Source organism: Thrips palmi, unplaced genomic scaffold (genome assembly GCF_012932325.1).
Source record: "Thrips palmi isolate BJ-2018 unplaced genomic scaffold, TpBJ-2018v1 HiC_scaffold_19, whole genome shotgun sequence".
Classification (NCBI taxonomy): domain Eukaryota; kingdom Metazoa; phylum Arthropoda; class Insecta; order Thysanoptera; family Thripidae; genus Thrips; species Thrips palmi.
The window spans coordinates 3,610,155-3,628,739 of NW_023144628.1; the positions used below are offsets into that span (position 1 = coordinate 3,610,155).

Below are 18,585 nucleotides of genomic sequence, written 5' to 3' on the forward strand. Positions count from 1 at the left end.
TGCGACGTGCATGTCCACAGCCGGTGGACGCGGGCGACGCGGGCGGGGAGGGCGGGGAGGACGGGGAAGTGCGCAGAAGACGTCGAGAAGACACGCAGACGAAACAACAACACCGCGGAGAGAGGCGGTCGGAACAACACCAAACAAAACGAAGAGCTGGAAGAACCTTGCAGAGCACTCACCCGTTGAGCAGCTCGTTGGGGAACCTCGGCGCGGGCGCGGGCCCGCCCGCCACGGCGACGCGCCCGACCTGGCCGACGCGGAGGAAGTCGTCATCCTCCTCCTCGGCCGTGGAGGGCGGGTCCTCCACCAGCAGCGGCGCGTGCGGCGCCACCGGAGCGGCGAGCGGCGGCCTGCGGGCAGAGGGGGTCATGTTGAGGCGGGGCGACGTTGCAGAATGAACTCGAGCAGGTGTCTCTCGCACACAAAAAAAGTAAAGTAAAATAAATAAAATAAGGGCAGCCCGCACCCGCCGCATGGACTTCTCGGCCGGGAAACAGGATGCACGGTTTTCCCACATGACATGACCCGAGGCCTGAGTGACTGCTGGACTGCTGGGCCGCGGCCAGGGCGCAGACACGACGACGACGGGCACCGCTGTCGCGCTGTCGCAGCGCATTCGATTGCCGACGTGTCCACCTCCACCCGCTGCCCGGCGGTGGCGGCAGGCCGGCGGTGTCAGGGCTGCATCGGCCCAGTTTCCGCACGTCACGGTACACGTTACGTCTGCCGGGTGCAAGGAGCAGGGCGTGCGGGGCGTGCGGGGGTAATCCCCCGCGGTGGCGGCCGGGGGGGCTGCCCGGCTGCGGACTCTTTCCCACGCGAACCCCACGTCGGCCGACGGGGGCCGGCCGCCTCCGAAAGCGAGGGGTGCGGCGGGGCAGGGGAGGGGGCGTCAATGAAACCCCACAAGCAAAGTGTCTCCGCGCCGCCACCACCTCCGCGACCGCCGAGCACGCCGTCAGCGCGTCAGCACGCCGACGGGACCCTGGTCACGGTGGTCATGCTCCGCTCGTTTGCGTTCGCATTTATTTACGATGGAATGGAAGGATAAACCATTCAAAATTCATGTAGGACGTTCCTTCGGCATTCCTCGGCAAGCCATCGACACGGGCTCAAACAGCCGTTCGTGTACGCTTGAATGCATTTGCCACGTACGCACTTGGCCGAAATACGCCAAAAGCACAGACGGTAATCACCTGCCTGAGTGCGCGACTCCCGAGGCCCCGGGACTGGGGTTCGTCCTTCCCCTCCCTTCGCTTCGCAGGGTCGTTCCAGAACATGAACCGCCACCTGCAGCTTGAATGGGCTAATCAAGGCGCGGCGCGCTGGAGCCCTGCACATATTTCATGACCCGGAGGGAAGGGGGAGGGGCCGACCTTTGTTACAGCAGTGGCCGCTCGGTGGAGGGGGGGGGGCAAAAAACCCGCGGCGCGGTGTTACGTGGAAGTTGGACGAGGCCGCGAAAGGTGAGGGCGATAGGCGGAGACGGCGCGCCGCTCTGCAGCTGCAGCTGGCTGCCAGCCGTCCTCCATGCGCCCCTCCCTGGTCCCCGCCGTGTCCAGCCAGCGCAGGCAGCAGCCAGCGCCCGCAGCCCGCGCGGTAGGCAGTCCCGCTCCACTCGCCGGCGGGGCGCTCGGCCTACCCCGCAGGCTGGCTGCCTCGGTGTAGCCATGCAGCCATGCAGCGCGATGCAGCCTGGCCGTCGCCGAGGGGAAGCTGGCCGTCGCCGTGGCCGCGGCGCGCGCCGAGATGAAGCGAGATAAAAATCGATGCGAGGATGGCCGAGGATGGCCGTGCTTACCGCCGTGTCGTGAGGCTTAGGCTCGTGATGGCGACGCCGTGGTTACGCCTGCAGGGGAGAAGTGACGGCGCCCGCGTGCTGCGGGCGGCCCTTCATCGGCACAGCCAGCACCGCCAGCACGGGGCGGGGGGTCGCGCCCGGGCGCCTGCCGAGACCCATATCACGCCTCGGCCTGCTCCAGCGCGGCGCTCAAACGCCTGCACGTCTTCAAGCGTCGTCCTCTAGGATCACGGCGAGGAGCACGGCGAGCGCGCGGTGCGGGGACGCCCCAGGAGGCAGCGCGGCCGCCGAGATGTCCGCCGAGACCTCCAGCCGCAGCTGCTCGCGGAGCGCGATCTCGGGGTTCGACTCCCCGCGGAGCGTCGGAGAGAACGAGCTGGCCGCCCGCGACGAGGGACGGCCTAGGGGTGCACCTCGAGCACAACGTCAGGCAGAGCACATTGGCGTAGCCCTAGGTCCAAGGCAGCCTCCAAGGCAGCCTCCAGGCAGCCTCCGGGCAGCCTCCAGGGCACGACCAGGCCGCAGCCGAGGCGCGAGGGACCACAACAAGCTGCAGCAGCACTGGCGACGGGCTGGCTGGCGGGCTGGCGGGCTGGCGGGCTGGCTCAGTGGGCGGGGGCCCTGGCGGGGGACATCTGATCCCAGGACACAGCACCGCCTTCTCGCTGCTCTCGCGGCGCGGTTCCACCCCGCGCGGCCTCCATCCCGGCCGAAACTGCTCGGGTGGACGGGCCCGTGTAAAGCACGGCCGAGGCTGACTGGGGTGAATTTTGCAGAGCGTCAGAGCCGCCCGAACCCGACATGGAAACTATTTTCACGTCGGAAAAGCGAGCGGACGGATCCAGAGGGCAGCACTGACGCCACACCTAAAGGGTGCTAGGGTAGGAGCCGGGCCTCCCCCCGCGGCGTCGCCGGGCGCAGCGCGACGCAGCGCGACGCCCATTGGCTGGCTGGGGGTGCGCGGGCGTGCGCGGGCGGGGGTAGCGCCGTCCCCGTCTGAGGTAGCCTAGGGCCCTGCGGGTCGATACGTCGATACTCCTGCCGCAGCCGCAGTTCCGCGTGGCGGGGAGGGGGAGGGGGAGGGAGGCGGCACTGGCCTTGAAGGCGGAAAGCGCGCGCGATTCGAAGCGGGCGGCGCCTCGGCACGAATGCTGTCGCCGCGCTGTGGCACGGCGGGGGAGGAGCGTGCGGACGCCCCCGGACTTCCGGCCCCAGCCTGGCTCCAGCCAGTGGAGGAGCAGGCCCAGCAGGCCCAGCAGGCCGGACACTTCCGCCGCACGCCCACGCCTCGCCGCGCCCACGCCCCCACTCACGACGCCCACGTCCACGACGACCACGACGCGCCCACGCCGACCCACCCTACGGAAGCAAAGGCATGGCAAAGGTACTGCCGACCGCCTGTTGCGGCAGGGCGGGGCGGGGCGCGGTGAAGACCCGTCTCAATAGAAAGCCACCCACGCCAATCATGATAGCTGAGGGACCCAGGCTATCCGGACTGGCAATACTTGAGGCCTCTGTGGTGATTCCCAACCGGGGTCGGCGATACTCCGAACTAGAGCGCGGAGTAGCGCCAGACGCGGCGCGCGGCCATCAGACTGATCCCAAAAGTTTGTTGTTTTCGTCGCCCTGTCTCGGAACGCCCCGTGAGAGTGCGACTGCTGCCTTACGCGGTGGCGCCGGTGATGTCCAGGACGTGGCGGGCGAGCAGCTCGGCGACGTTGCGGCGGCACGATTCCTCCTTCCAGTCCCGCCATTCGGACGAGCCGTCGGGGCCCTCGGACGAGCCGGGGACGGCGATGCTCTGCCTCTTGCTGGGGGGCACGTTGAGCACGCGCAGCGGCAGGGGCGCGATGGCGGCCGCTGCAAAGGAGGCGCGTCATGAATCAAACTGCACGCGACAAAAACGTGTGCGTTTAAGGACTTGTAAGCTCAGCGAGTGTCCCCTGTGGACAGGGAGGATGCAGCTTACCCAGGTTGAGCCCCGAGTCCGAGTGTGCGCGCGGCCGGAGCCAGTGCGGCCGCAGCAGGCGGCCGTGGTCGGCGTCGGCCGGCGGCGACGGCGGCGCCCACTTCATCTTGGAACCTGGAGCACGACACGACAGTCCTGTAGCTCCTTCGTAGGGTTGCAAAGCCGGGCAGAGCGCGCCCCTCTTAGTCATAAGCAAATTTGAAAATGCCGCCACACGAAATTGATGACTGTTTATGTTTACGCGGGCCGAAGGGCGCGCGGCGCGGCAGGGCTGGGCAGGCCCAGCAGCACAGCACAGCCTTGACACATCGCTGAGGCGGACGTCGGCGACGCCATCAACGCACCGATGCGACTCTCTGCCTCTCACTCTCACTCCCCCACCCCCCCCACCCCCCTCTCTCTCTCTCTCTCTCTCTCTCCCTCTCACTCTCTCTCACACACACAAGTACACTCCTTAAAGACACAAACAATGGCGGTGATGACTGGGACCGGCAGGACCAGCAGCCAGACGACCGGCCGGCCCGGCGGACCCCGGCGACAAAAATAGTCTTCGCGAAGGTCCTTCCTTCCCTGCAGCGCCGTGGGACGTGCGATGCGCCGCGCCGCCGTGCCGCCGTGCCGCCGGACCGGGCCGGGCCGGGGGTGGGAACGCCATCAAGGCCGGCGGGGCGGACTAGCCGCACGCCCCGGATGCCCGAGCCGCGTCCATTTCTTGTGGCACTGCCCCGCACTGCCCCGCACTGCCCACGGCCGTTCGTCTGCCTCGCCGTTCGAGACTCGGCGGCCGCAGGACGTGCCGCGGCGGCGGCGGCCACGCCAGCGAGCCAACGCGGCGCGGACGGCGACCGCCCCGAGGAGGCGACAGATCTAGGGGCGCGGGGCGCTAACTGCGAGGGGGCTCCCTAGGGGGGAGCTTCGAAGGCGCGCGGGGTGTTGGGGGGCTGACACTCTCGCGCGCCACGCCACTTGCATTCGGAGCGGACTGCGCACCGACCTGCGCGAGGATGCTGTCCCCCGCGACCTCGTTGCTGTGAGTGCCGCCAAACTTACGGGCAGAGCCACAGCGACGAGCCGCACCGCCATATTAGGTCCGGCAGAAAAAGGCTTGAACTGGAACCGGAAAGGGTGGCCGCGACTCGAGTGGCAGGGTGGCGCTCTCGCCTCTAGCTTGGTTACCCCGCCAGGTTTGTCTAGGGGGGGGGGGCGAGAGGCAGGGCCGACACTTGAGGAGGCGCCGCGAACTGGACACTCGAGCCTGGCCACACTTTGGGTGAACGCCCCTTGACAGTGACGGGACGGACAGGTCGCGGAGTGACACTGGCCAGGCGGGGCGGGGCGTACCTGTTGATCTAGACGCGGGTCTCGTGGTGCTGCTCCGCGCGGCGTTCCCTACAGTCTGCAGGGGGCGGCCATGCCCGCCGGGGGATATCCAAGCACTGGCGGCGGCCTTCCCGTTCGCGACGACGGGGTCCTCGACGACGGCGGCGCGGACCTGGCGAGGGTGGCGTCGGTGCAGGCGCACCCGGGAGGACGCGACGGGACGGACGGGACGCGAGTACGGGGGAGTGTGGCGTCGGCCGGCCCGGCGGCCAGAGCGCACGCGAGGCGCGAGGGGGGCTGAGGCTCGTTTGGCGGCGGGCCGGGCCGGGCGGGGCGACCCCCAGCAGCTCCACGACTCGGCTGCCAAACTGACCACGATCATGCCCTGCTCCTCCACCTCCACCACCCCGCCGCCCTGGCCCGGCTCGTCTAAAAGCGGGACGCGTCCGAAACGAAACGGCGGGTGGCGGCGTCAAGGCGGGCAAATGGCCACTCCGACGCGCCATGCGCCATGATTACGATGAGCCGTCAACTTTTCAAAACTTTACAAGTTTACTATCGATCTTCAATTTTGCCTATTGTCAAAAAAAAACTTCACCGGCAAAAACCTACCCCATGGTGAAACTTCACCAGAACTGGAACTCAACTCCCCCAAACTGTGCGTGAGTCAGTGCCCCGCCCTACCTGTCCCCACCTGTCCCCGCCCCGCCGGCCGCGGGGGGCCGCGGGCCGCGATAAGATAAGATTCCGGCGTGAAGGAAGCGCCCGGCCGCTCCCAGGCCAGTGCTTCGCCTGCTTCGCGTCGTCGCCATCGCCGCGGTGCTCCCGCCCGTCAGGTTACCACATTTTTCTGAATCCGTGCGCCGCCCCCCGTCCGCACCATGAAGCTCAAGACGGGCTTCTACCTTCTGGCCGTGGGCATGTGTAAGTACCAGCCACGCACTATGAGGGGCATCTACCTTCTGCCGTAGCCGTCGTCTCTTAGAATTTCACCACAAACCGACGAGATACCACCTGTGACTAGCAGACGGCTCATTCAACGACAAGACAGTCATGTAAATACGTTGTAAAGTTTATCTGCGTTAAAGTGGATTGATTCCCAGTCGTTTGGTGTCGCAATGGCGCCTCTCCCACCTGCGCGTCGAAGGACAACACCGCCTGCGCGCGAGGCGGCGCATGGCGCAAGCGTGGGCGCGTTGGCATGCCCTGCAGCGCGCTGTATGAGTTCCTGCTTTCTTGTTTGCAGTGGTGCTCAGCCTGCTGGTCGAGGACGTGGAGGCCAGGAGGAAGGTCCTGCGCGGCCGCAAGGCCATCACCCGCCAGTACTACAGTGAGTAGCCTGGACCGTCCCGCCGCCCGCGAACCAGGGCGAGCTAACGACACATGTGTGCCTGTGTCCGCCTCGTAAACGACTAGAGATAAAAAGATTATGCACAGGGCAAACTTCAATTTGAATTTTGGTTATTCTATGATGCTTAACTTTTTTGTCTGGCCATTTACCAAAATTTTAAGTTTCAAGAAGTTAGCACAGTGGTTCTCAACCTTAGGGTCGCGACCCCAAGCGGGGTCGCGAAATTTTTTTAAGGGGTCGCGGCGATGCTGGGGTCGTGTTTTAGGCCGATTTTAAGCAGCCACTGCGTCTGATCCGAGGCGGGCATTTTGCTCCCTCAACGGGCAATCGGTCTTTGGACCTTCCTTTAGCATGCCTTTGTTACGGAGTGCAATTATCAGTCTTAGTTTGGGAGCAGTATTGTCTCAAAGTTGGCCGAAACGGTCAGCAGTGTCTTTGAAAAATCGTGTTTTGGGCCGATTTTAAGCAGCCACTGCGTCTGATCCGAGGCGGGCATTTTGCTCCCTCAACGGGCAATCGGTCTTTGGACCTTCCTTTAGCATGCCTTTGTTACGGAGTGCAATTATCAGTCTTAGTTTGGGAGCAGTATTGTCTCAAAGTTGGCCGAAACGGTCAGCAGTGTCTTTGAAAAATCGTGTTTTGGGCCGATTTTAAGCAGCCACTGCGTCTGATCCGAGGCGGGCATTTTGCTCCCTCAACGGGCAGTTGGTCTTTGGACCTTCCTTTAGCATGCCTTTGTTACGGAGTGCAATTATCAGTCTTAGTTTGGGAGCAGTATTGTCTCAAAGTTGGCCGAAACGCTCAGAAATGTCTATGAAAAATCGTGTTTTGGGCCGATTTTAAGCAGCCACTGCGTCTGATCCGAGGCGGGCATTTTGCTCTCTCAACGGGCAATTGGTCTTTGGACCTTCCTTTAGCATGCCTTTGTTACGGAGTGCGATTGTCAGTCTTAGTTTGGGAGCAGTATTGTCTCAAAGTCGATCAAAACGGTCGCAAGTGTCTTCGAAAAATCGTTGTGACTATTTTGGTCAACTTTGAGACAATACTGCTCCCAAACTAAGACTGATAATCGCACTCCGTAACAAAGGCATGCTAAAGGAAGGTCCAAAGACCAATTGCCCGTTGAGGGAGCAAAATGCCCGCCTCGGATTAGACGCAGTGGCTGCTTAAAATCGGCCCAAAACACGATTTTTTATAGACATTTCTGAGCGTTTCGGCCAACTTTGAGACAATACTGCTCCCAAACTAAGACTGATAATTGCACTCCGTAACAAAGGCATGCTAAAGGAAGGTCCAAAGACCAACTGCCCGTTGAGGGAGCAAAATGCCCGCCTCGGATCAGACGCAGTGGCTGCTTAAAATCGGCCAAAACACGATTTTTCATAGACATTTCTGAGCGTTTCGGCCAACTTTGAGACAATACTGCTCCCAAACTAAGACTGACAATCGCACTCCGTAACAAAGGCATGCTAAAGGAAGGTCCAAAGACCAACTGCCCGTTGAGGGAGCAAAATGCCCGCCTCGGATCAGACGCAGTGGCTGCTTAAAATCGGCCCAAAACACGATTTTTCATAGACATTTCTGAGCGTTTCGGCCAACTTTGAGACAATACTGCTCCCAAACTAAGACTGATAATTGCACTCCGTAACAAAGGCATGCTAAAGGAAGGTCCAAAGACCAACTGCCCGTTGAGGGAGCAAAATGCCCGCCTCAGATCAGACGCAGTGGCTGCTTAAAATCGGCCCAAAACACGATTTTTCATAGACATTTCTGAGCGTTTCGGCCAACTTTGAGACAATACTGCTCCCAAACTAAGACTGATAATTGCACTCCGTAACAAAGGCATGCTAAAGGAAGGTCCAAAGACCAGTTGCCCGTTGAGGGAGCAAAATGCCCGCCTCGGATCAGACGCCGTGGCATGTTAAAGGAGGGGTCCCGTGGGGTCGCGAAATTTTTCCTGGGGGTCGCGGAAATTTTTGGCTTCAAATTTGGGGTCGCGAGCCGAGAAAGGTTGAGAACCGCTGAGTTAGCACGCCCCGCCGCTGCTGCCGCGGAACCCCAACTCAATCCAAACCCAATGCTTGTTGTTGTTGACTGGCTCATGGCACCGCTCCACCTGCTCGTGCTTTCAGGGGGCTCCGCCATCCCGGCCTGGTCCATCGCCCTCCTGGTGGGCATCGCCATGCTGGGCGCCGGCGGCGGCGTCTACGCCCTCATGAGCAAGATCATCCTCAGAGACACCGGCACCGACAGCGCCGTCTGACGCGGCCGACCCACTTCCGGTGCGCGGCAGGCCCGCGGCAGGCCACATCCGGTGCATGCTCATCGCCCACGCCCGCCACGCCCGCGGTCCCTCAGGCGCAGGACACTATGCCTCGCGGAGACTGCGTCGGACCGCGTGGTGCGAGGCTGCCCTGCCGTCCACCGGCACCGGTGTCAAGATCCTTTTTCATCTGGGATGGCAGGGCAAATAAACGGGGACGCTGTTTTCAAGTCTTGTTTGACACATTCCATGCCGATTTCATCATTTTATTTCATAGTTTGTCACATACAATAATACAGACATACAAATATCATTAATCGAAAACCATATTGTCGTTCCAGCATTCGAATCACTTGTACATAATTATAATTTATTTTCATACAATCTTTCTTGAAAAATAAATAGGCTTTCATGGTAAAAGTATACAATGTACCCCTCTGCACCCTGAGCGCGCCCACCACAGCGGAAACGCAAAATGCAAAAACGACTGTAGAAAAATGCAAAAGCTACGACAACTCCGTAAAAAGTTGATCATTATGAGATAGTGTAAGTACGCGGCACGAAACACAGAGTAAAAAAAACAACATCAACGTGTGACTGCTAAAATTTGAACAGAAAAACAATAAAAATGACTCATTTACTAATTACATCACAGAACTTGCCTACCATGTCCCATGGCGCGCCAGAGTCTTGTCGACTCGTAATTTCGTCTCGTCGGCGCGCCTTCAGGCTGCTTCAGGCCTTCAGTCAGTCTGGCAGCGCTCGGCCTGGCTCGGCCCCGGCCGCGCTCAGCGCATCTTGCTCTGCACCGCCTGGATCTGCTCGTCGACGCGCTTCGAGGTGCCCTTGAACTTGGCGGGCTCCGGGCCGATCATCTGCACCAGCTGCGGGACGTCGCTGGGCGCCACCTGGCAGAACCGCGCCAGGGCCTTCATGGTGCGGAACAGCTGCTCCTCGGCCGGGTTGCTGTTGAAGAACTGCAGCAGCGCCATGGCCAGCTCCACGGCCACGTCGTCGAACACCTGCGGCAGCACAGAGCGTCACCAGGGGGCGGGCGGGCAGGGCGGCGGGGCGGGCGGGGGCGGGGAAGGGTCGCCGTGGGGCGGGCCGCCGACGGAGCGCGCACTGTTGCACCGCAGGCGGCCGGCCCCGGAGACTCAAAGTTCAAGACTTTCAAGAGAGCTTGCCAGAGCGTTCAGAACGGCGGACTCGAAAACAGGCACACTAGTTGCAGTTAGAGCGATGCAGTGCGATGCAGTGCGATCCACAGACACGTCCGCAAAATCCTTTCTGCGAGGTCCACATGACGCGTGGCAAAGCGGCGCGAGAAACGTGGCGACTCAGAATTCGAGATCTCGAACAGTTGCTTCAGCCGTCGTGGTCACGTCTCAACGACCTTTCATTCCCCAGAGCGAACGTACTTTCGTTCTTGAACGTTTTGTTCTCATTCGGCGGGCAACACTACAGACACAGACATACGGTGCAACGACCAAAGCAGCAAGCCATTCGGGCCGTTGGGAGAGGGCCGACAGGGGTACAAGGAGGATGCCAAGAAAAACAAATGTGAGATGCCAGGCACGTTTGGTTGGGACTGTGAACCCGAGCGCGCTAACGTTCAGCAGACCTTCAATGCGGCCCTACAAGGCCCTACGCGGCCACGTCAGCAAGCGAAGGTGTCAACCCCTCTGGCCTAGCCGAGGCCTGGTCAAGGCCTAGCCTAGCCAAATGCAGAAAAACAGCAACATTCAAAGGAGCCTACACTAGATAAGAAAAAAAACATTGGCGACTGTGCGCTACCTTTGATTTGGAGCCGCGAGGCAAAAGTCTTCTAAGACTTGCGTTTTGTAACATTTTCTGGAAAAGAGAAAACCAAAAACACCGAGGCAAATCTTTGTACAAGTATCTGGTTCTGTCCTACTGTGTACTGCAAAGCCATGCACATCATGTCTGTGTCTGTAGCCACTGGGTTCACGATTCGAGTTTCCTGAGGGTGCCCAGGCGGGCGTGATGAAAATCTACCGCGAATAGCGCTCCCGCTGCCAACAGTGCTGTAGTGGCAAGTGCGCCGATGGAAAACAACTAAAACTCGGTTACAGTGAAGGGCATTAGGGGGCGGGGCGGGGAGGGCAGGCTCACCCAGTGCAGATACAGACCACTGTTTTTACCTCCTTGCAGGCCAGGTTGTGGATGATGGCCGAGCCCCTGTCCCTGAGGAGAGGGTCCTCGGAGAGCAGCGAGTTGACGGCCACCTTGGTGGTGACCCGGATGTTGCTGATGTTGTTGTTGCAGTACTGCCATTCGGAAATGTACAGCAGCCACTCGGAGCTGCTCAGGTTCTCGAACAGGTTGCACACCTGCGGAAAACCGACACCAATGAGGGCATTTCCAAAGCAAACCGTTAGCGCGCCCACCGCGCGACCCCGTCGCACACTTACGAATAGCGCGAGCGCTTGCTGCTCCTCGAGCGACAGCCGGTCCACGTCGAAGGCGTAGTTCATGAGCACGTGCTCGCGGCGGTCCTGGTGCAGCAGCAGGATGGAGTCGTCCTTGAGGGCGGCCAGCGCCAGGACGTGCAGCGTGTGCACGCGCACCTCGCACGGCAGCGTCTTGTCGTGCAGCAGGCGGCCTGCATAGCACGCAAGTGGCGTTTAGTTACAGTGCACGGCCAGCATGGCATTCCAACCGCCTTTGCGCCATTTACCGATGAAGTTGAGGAAGCCGTCGCCGAGCGCCCACGAGCCCTCGTCCTCCAGCATGTACAGGTGCAGCTCCTCCAGCGACTGCTGCTCGTCCGCGTTCATCTTGCCGTCAATGAGCCCCACCAGCTTGTCGAACTCGACCCGGAGCTGCGGACAGGGACGGGACGGGGTCAGCCTTGTGGGCGTCTCTGTAGGCGCGGGAGAGACAACCCGGCGTACTCACGTCGCAGGACTCCCGGAAGACGATGGGCGGGTCGCGCATGCGCTTCTCCTCCTCCAGCTGGCGCCGCTCCTCGCGCTCGCGCTTCTCCTGCTCCTCCAGCACCGACACCATGCTGTTGCCGTCCTTGCGCGTCTCGCGCGCGGGGGACTCCGTCTCGGCGCGCCCGCCGCCGTTCACCTCCGTGTCGGCCATCAGGGAGCGCCGCCTGTCCGCAGGGAAGCAAGTCAGTGGCCGCGTCGCGAGTCGGAGACACTGGCCGTACGCGTTTCCGGAAGCGACAACCTCACGGCACACTGTCAGTCACTGCAAGGGCGGAATGGGGGAGCATGCCAGGGTAAACGAGTCAACTACCAAACGGCACGCGACACACCAGCAGGACGAACACACCACTCCACACCGCGGCCGGGACTGGCAGGACAGGCCGCGCCGAGGCTGCTACAGGCTGATTCCGACAGTCGTTTCGCCGCTGTCTCTCTTGCACTCATGGGGGTGCCCTAAAGGTGCGAGAGAGACAGAGCGACGACAACGACTCTCGGAATCACTGCTGGCTGGGCCGTAGACCTCCAGCTTATCTAGGCCACTGCAGAACAGCCCTGATCGGTGCGCTGTCCTCCCGCCCTGCCTCGCTGGGGGACAGCTCATTGAGTGTCCCCTCGTGAAACAACAAAAACAAAAAGCATCGGCGGCTGACGGGACGCGAACCTGGAATCACCACCACCAGCGTCGGGGTCCTGCTCTGCCGGGAAGCTCTCCCGACGCTTCTTCCTCTGCTCCTTCCGCTCGCGCTTGGCGATCTTCTCGCTTATCCGGTTGCGCTTCTCGGCCAAGCGCAGCGCCTCTAGCCTGTCGGAACGAGTAACGGGTCGGAACGCGTGAGGAGCGTGGCGCTTGTCGGCCCGCCAAAATGGAAACAACAAAAGCAGCCTTGGTACCATTAAAAACTGTGAGTCTCAGAGGATCCAGAAATGCAGAAAGACGGTGAATCTTACTTTTTGATGTGGAACCCTTCGTTGTGCTGTGTGTAATATGTCCCTACATGTTTTTATAGTGCGAGGGGGCCGTAACAGGGGGGTCCATCGTTAATTTATCTCAGTTTTTTAAAGTTAAAGGTTACACGGGGTATCAAGATCGGTACCTTTTTTCCCTCAAACAGCCATCGTGTGACTAACTTTTGCTGCTTTTGCCTCCCCTTCATGGAAGAAACTTGAACTTGAAAGGCTGAAGCACAAAGGATCGTCTGCCATTTCGGGCCAGGCACTGCCAAAGTGCAAAGCCACAGACCGCCCGTACGAAAAGCACTGCCTTACGTAGCCCCCTCGCGTGTAGAGTCGTGTCGATTGTGCCCAATGCGAATTGGTTGTGGTTAGTGAAAAAGAGAGCAGCCATTAGTGCAAGAATAGGTCAAGTTGGTGCGCAGCAGCAAGTTTGCAAACATTACAGAGGAGCCTTTGTCATTTGTGAGGAAACTACAAGGAGTGTTAAGGTGGCACACAAGAAAAAACACCATTAGTTAAGGAATGTTTTATTCTTTTGTAATACGTTAAGTTACTTTACATTATACCACAGAACAGGAAGAAAATACTGATGTGTATTTGGCAGCAGAAAAAAATTAATTTCTATGTCAGAGTTGATTAAAAGACAAGGTTGAGGTAATCGGGGGTTGGGATCTACGACGGAGGCGGTTTCCTGTTGTAAAACACACAAAAAACGGAAACAGAGGCATGAGCGAGAGAAGCTAAAACGGGGACAACTTCTGAAGCATGTGGAGCATAGGCATACGGTGTTCGCGACATTAATGTGAGTTGGTCGATATTTCGCACAAAAGTTGAAATAACGGCCAATAACTTTACAGTATGCAGTATAATTTGTGATGACTTGGACAGTTCTAGGGATTTGCAATTAACCCCAGAGAACCGCGCATGCGTGACTTAGTGGTTGTGTTAGTGATTGCGTGCAATTTCGTGCGTTTCAGCGTTGATACACCATTAAATTAGACAGAATTTCCACTTTGAACAGAAATTCAGGAGAAACCAGCGGCACGCCGTCATCTTATGCAGAGTGTGGTGTCAGCAAGTATCAATAATCCTTAGGTACCAGTTAATAAAACATACTGCAAGAAATGAATGAAGGGTTTCACTTGATCCCTGCCTAAACCGCAGAGCTCATGGCCCGGTCCTCTCCTCACCTCGCCTCCTCGATGTCCGAGTTGAGTTTGACGAGGTCGGGCGAGTCTTCCCGCGCCCGCACGTTCGCCGAAGACCCGGGGCCTGTCGTGAGGTGGAAGTTGGGAATGTTGTGCCCGCTGGCGGCGATCTGGGCAATCAGCGGCTGAAGCAAGGCGCCAATGGGACTGCAGGACAGAGAGGCAAAAAGACCACCAATCACAATATGTTCCAGAGTGCGACAACGATCAACACCACGCCCTTCGATACTTACGTACTAAGAACTTCTTGAGGGAGATCTAAAATGTATTTGGGAATTTCTTGTCCTACGAGGAATTGAGCTAGTTCGTTGCTAAAATTGTTGCAATTGTGGCTAAACAGGTCGTAGGTCGACCCTCTGAAACAGAAGGAAAGCAGCGGAATGACAAACAAAGCCGAGACGGCCGAGACGAGCACCGGGCCGAAATAGCCGCCGTGAGGGAGGAAGGAGGAAGCGGGGATGAGAAATGGACAACTGTACCGACCTAAAAGTGGACTCGTTGAGTTCGGTGATGTAGTCTAGGAAGGTCTGCTTTGGGATGAACGTGTTGCCCAGGTCCACTGTCTTGAGGGGGTTGCCGAGGATGGTGCCACTCTGCAACAACAACAACAACCATACGTCAACGGGTGAATCACCCCAACGACCCGGACGGCGACGACACCGGGGCCAACCGGGGCGGCCACAATGGCGGGCACCTTGCCGACGTTGGCTCCCACGAGAGGAGGGGGAAGGGGTGGGGGCAGAGAGGCGGGCCCCGGCCGTGCGCACAACCCGGGTAGCAACCACCTCTAGGGCCGAAACCACGGCAGAGGTTCGGTCCTCCTTGCAGGTCACTGACTCGAGAGGGGCTAGCAGTGTAGGGCTAGACCGAAGTCCATTGCAGCCCGGCTAGGCCGCCAGGGGGCGTCTTGAGACACCACAGGGCGCTGCAGGGGCTAGATGGACCAGAGTGGCCAGCAGACCGGCCGGATGCAGCGCATCGGGACGCAGCGGGACGCACTGAGAGCCGCCATGTTGGCTGCTGCGAAGAGGGAGCCTAGCCTGCTTGGCCTGCCTGGCACACAGACGCGCACTCACAACGTCACTACGCACTCCCGGCGACGAGCTACACGTTAGTATGTACACGTTACAGACGACGCGCGCCTTGCAGCGTGCGCCCGCGGCGGATACGACGCACACATCGCCCGAATCGCAACACTCGACTGCACTTCACTTCACCCCCACAACATTTACCCGTCGACGGGATGGCTGCGAACGCCGAAGGCTGGGGAGCGGGACTTCTCCTGCACGGCGATCCGTCCTGCTCTGGCCGGCCGGCCGGCCCTGCCCGGCGTGCGCGCAACGCACGCCCCGGCCGGGCGGGGGAGGGGCGGAGAAGGGCTGCGCGGGCTGCGCGCGTGGAGGGGGAAGGCATAGGCAAAAATAGGGGCCGGCTGCCGAGCCAGAGCCAAACTTAGAGCGCGCCGCGCGCGTAGTGAGACACATTCCATCATGGACCCCGCGCCGCCACCGCCCGCCTCTCTGACGGCCTCTCTCCCTCCGTCCACCTCTCTGTCCGCCTGGGTCCGCCTCTCTGGGCGCGCGCCGCCGTGTTTACGGGACTCGCTCACTCCTCACGTGAAGCGCGCGGAGCTGGCGGAGCACGGCCAAGCACCGGCAAGTGCCAAGAAGAGCCGGCGGCCCGCCCCCGCAGGAGCGTCACTTCGCGGGCCGCCGTCGCGACGCACTAGGGGGCCAACAAACCGCACCGAACCGCACGCTCGCACCAAACCAAAACCCCGGCCGTCACCGACACAAGGGCCGTGCCCGGTCTGGCTGTCCCGTTCTACTGCCCCGCCGGACCGTCTCTCTCACACCAACGAGAGCGAGAGACAGGCCTCCGGAATCAGTTCCGAGTCGCTGGCCGGACCGGGCGAGAGTTTCCCCCAGGCGTACAACTCGGCCGGGTCCAGCAGGTCCAGCGCGGCATGACGGTGCAGGACTGGCAGAGACGCGTCAGGGCGGTGACGTCACAGCGATGATTGGCCCGGTGAAAAAGACCTGACTCACGGCAACAAAAACAATGCAGGCGCGACTAGGTTTAAAAATATATCAATGAAACGACTTGCGCTCATCGCGGCCCCCGGCCCGCCCCCGGCCCGCCCCCAGATTCTCGGTGGCGCTACAAAAACACCGGCGGGGGCGGCAGAGAAGGAAAGCCCTGCTTGCGTTGCCGGCAGCACAAACAACAACACATAGCTTACGTCGCACTGTTTCTGTCGCACTCACAGGGCGTCCCGTACCGGTGCGGGAGAGACAGCGACGAAGATCACTGTGCCGAATGAGTCGACGATACCTACCGGGTCCGAGTCCTGGACGCCCGAGCTGCCGAAGTAGTACTCCCTGCCGTACACCACGATGGAGGTGTGCCACACGCCGTCCAGCTGCCGACCTGCGACAACACAAGGCGCCGTGAGCGAGCGCGACAGCGACACAAACACCAGCAGAGCCTAGCGGAGCCTGACAGAGCCCCTGCCACTCCGGCGATGCTGAGCCGCAACACACGCGCGTGCAACGGGGCGGCCCGCCACCAGGCGCTCTGCGCTCGGCGACTTACCGAGCCTGAAGACCCTGCACCCGCATGCTGAGCGCAAACAGGCGTGACGGGGGGCCCGCCACCGGCGCTCTGCGCTCGCGTCTCGCCGCACTACCACAAACCCGAAACGGGGCCTCCCACGGACAGGACGTAGCGTCACAGGTTGACGGCTAGCAAGCCCCGCACGGGAGTCGTAGGCACGCGTTGCAACACCCCAACGCTCTGCGCTCCACTACGACACGAGCAAAACACATGGACCTCGCAACGCGGACGGTCGTAAAGACAGTTCTGACGGGGTGGCCGTTCCAAACGTCCTCCCTTGCTCGCAAACGATTGGGAGCTTGCGTAACAAGCGCTAAGCGGCAGGCTCGTGGCGCAACAGAACGGCATTGACAGCTATCAGGGTAATCAGTGGCGAGCGACGACACCGTGCGACTCTTCCTCGACGTCTGGGCTGCCCCTCGCGCGCGGAGTATCGCCGGCGCCTTGCTTTACCTCCGCGGCATGGCGACGAGAAGGAGCAGCAGGCGATGACGAGCAAGCGATGACGCGGACGCTATCGCCTCGGACTTGGGTCCGGCCGGCCTCGCAAAGTGGCGTGGAGGACTGAACGGCGCACCTGCCGGGACGGCCTGCCTGCCGAGAGGCCGAGACGCGATACACTGTGACTGCGCGTGCTGCGCGGCAAAGAGGCTAAGCCACTCCGTGGTGCTCCGCGCTCCGCATCGAGCCCCACTACCGCGCCACCGTCCACACAGACGCCGACACACTCACACACACCGCTTGGCTTAGCGCGCGAGTCTCGCTTCGCTAAATCGCCGTCCCGCCCGCACCGCCATTGGCCGCACCTGCGGGCGTGCCGTCCTTGTCGCGCTCGCGGCGGGCTGTGGTGGGCGTCAGACAGAGAGTGAGAGAGAGAGAGAGAGAGAGAGAGAGAGAGAGCACGGCCGTGGGGCGCAGCTGACCACGCGCAGCACCGCGCAGAGGGGGGCAGTGAGTGCGGGGAGAGCGCGCGAAACTGCACCAGGGGGCGGGAGCCAGCGGGAGCGGGGTGGGCAGGTGAGGGATGACAATGCGATGAAACACCGCGTCTGGCACCCTCGGCGACAAAACTGCCGCCAAAACACGCCCCCCTTTTCCTCATCTGCCGCCCCCGCGTGAGTTTGTTCTAGGCGCACCGGGCGCACCGAGGCAACAGGCACGCCGCGTCACCACTGAATGGGGCTCAACGTGCAGCGCCGCGGTGCCGCGGTCAAGGAGGGGGTACTCGAGATGGGACGAGGCTTGACGCCGCGCCAGGTCGCCCCGGCCTGGCCCTCTGGCCCCAGCCACAGCCACACGGCACATGGCTCTGCCCAGACAGACACCTGAGGGTGACAGTTACGGCACGGGTTTACATCCCCATATAAATAGGATGACCTCAGCCTCTTTTCAACCCCCTCCCTTAGCTGGGCCCCGAATGCCCCACCCCACGACAGGTGGGTGAAGATCCATGAAGACTGTCCATGAGAGTGACAGATGGGAAAGGCAAGGCCTGTTCGCTGTTTTATTAGTTCTGACAAGTCAGAGCGGCCGTTCCCTAAAATTCAACACAAATTCTACCAGAGAAGAGTCAAGTCTTGACCCAAAATCCAGCTTTTGTTTCCATAGACTCAAAAAGACCATAAATTAATTAGAGCAAGTTACACAAAAGTGAAAGTAAAGAACGCTCTGAAAAAAAGAACACTCAAATTGAACAGACCACTGCTGACAACAAGCCTTCACACAAATGAGATTTGAACAACCATGAATTACATTAAAAAATAATAAATATAATGTGGACAGAGGTCCTATTTCATAGGACAACACAAAACCATCAGCGTACTTTTCATGAGGCTACTTTGTGCCTAAAAAAGTGGTACTATTTATTGTTGAAAAAATAAAAAGTGAATAAGCAGACCTGAGGTTTAAGAGAAATTGACATTAAAATAAATAATTACCACTGAACACTGAATAACTACTGTCATGAAGGAAGGACACATCAATGCTACAGAATAAAACGCGAACTTCGAAACAGGTCAAAAGATACATTATCCGTGACGAGGGGCGCTACATGTGAAATATTACATCATGCTATTAGCGTATGTCATCATATCAATAAAACCAATGAAAAAGAAATAAAGAAATCCAGTTAACATAG

The 18,585-nt window shown here is 60.1% G+C and overlaps 2 protein-coding genes across 2 annotated transcripts; one reads left to right on the forward strand and one right to left on the reverse strand.

Annotated features, from left to right (window-relative positions):
• The first annotated feature begins 5,856 nt into the window (after positions 1 to 5,856).
• LOC117646156 lies at positions 5,857 to 9,130 on the forward strand. Its single transcript, XM_034386926.1, has 3 exons — positions 5,857 to 6,017; positions 6,340 to 6,423; positions 8,577 to 9,130. The coding sequence occupies exons 1-3, from the start codon at positions 5,975 to 5,977 to the stop codon at positions 8,705 to 8,707; spliced, it is 258 nt and encodes an 85-aa protein (XP_034242817.1). The 5' UTR covers positions 5,857 to 5,974; the 3' UTR covers positions 8,708 to 9,130.
• LOC117646237 lies at positions 8,931 to 16,562 on the reverse strand (the record flags this gene model as incomplete). The annotated part of the gene is made up of 13 exons (XM_034387070.1): positions 8,931 to 9,729; positions 10,505 to 10,561; positions 10,873 to 11,061; positions 11,143 to 11,333; positions 11,409 to 11,553; positions 11,630 to 11,834; positions 12,332 to 12,472; positions 13,815 to 13,979; positions 14,066 to 14,188; positions 14,316 to 14,425; positions 16,171 to 16,262; positions 16,428 to 16,432; positions 16,525 to 16,562. Coding segments are annotated over 13 exons (1,695 nt in total), but the record flags the coding sequence as incomplete, so codon positions are not given.
• Positions 16,563 to 18,585: the final 2,023 nt, after the last annotated feature.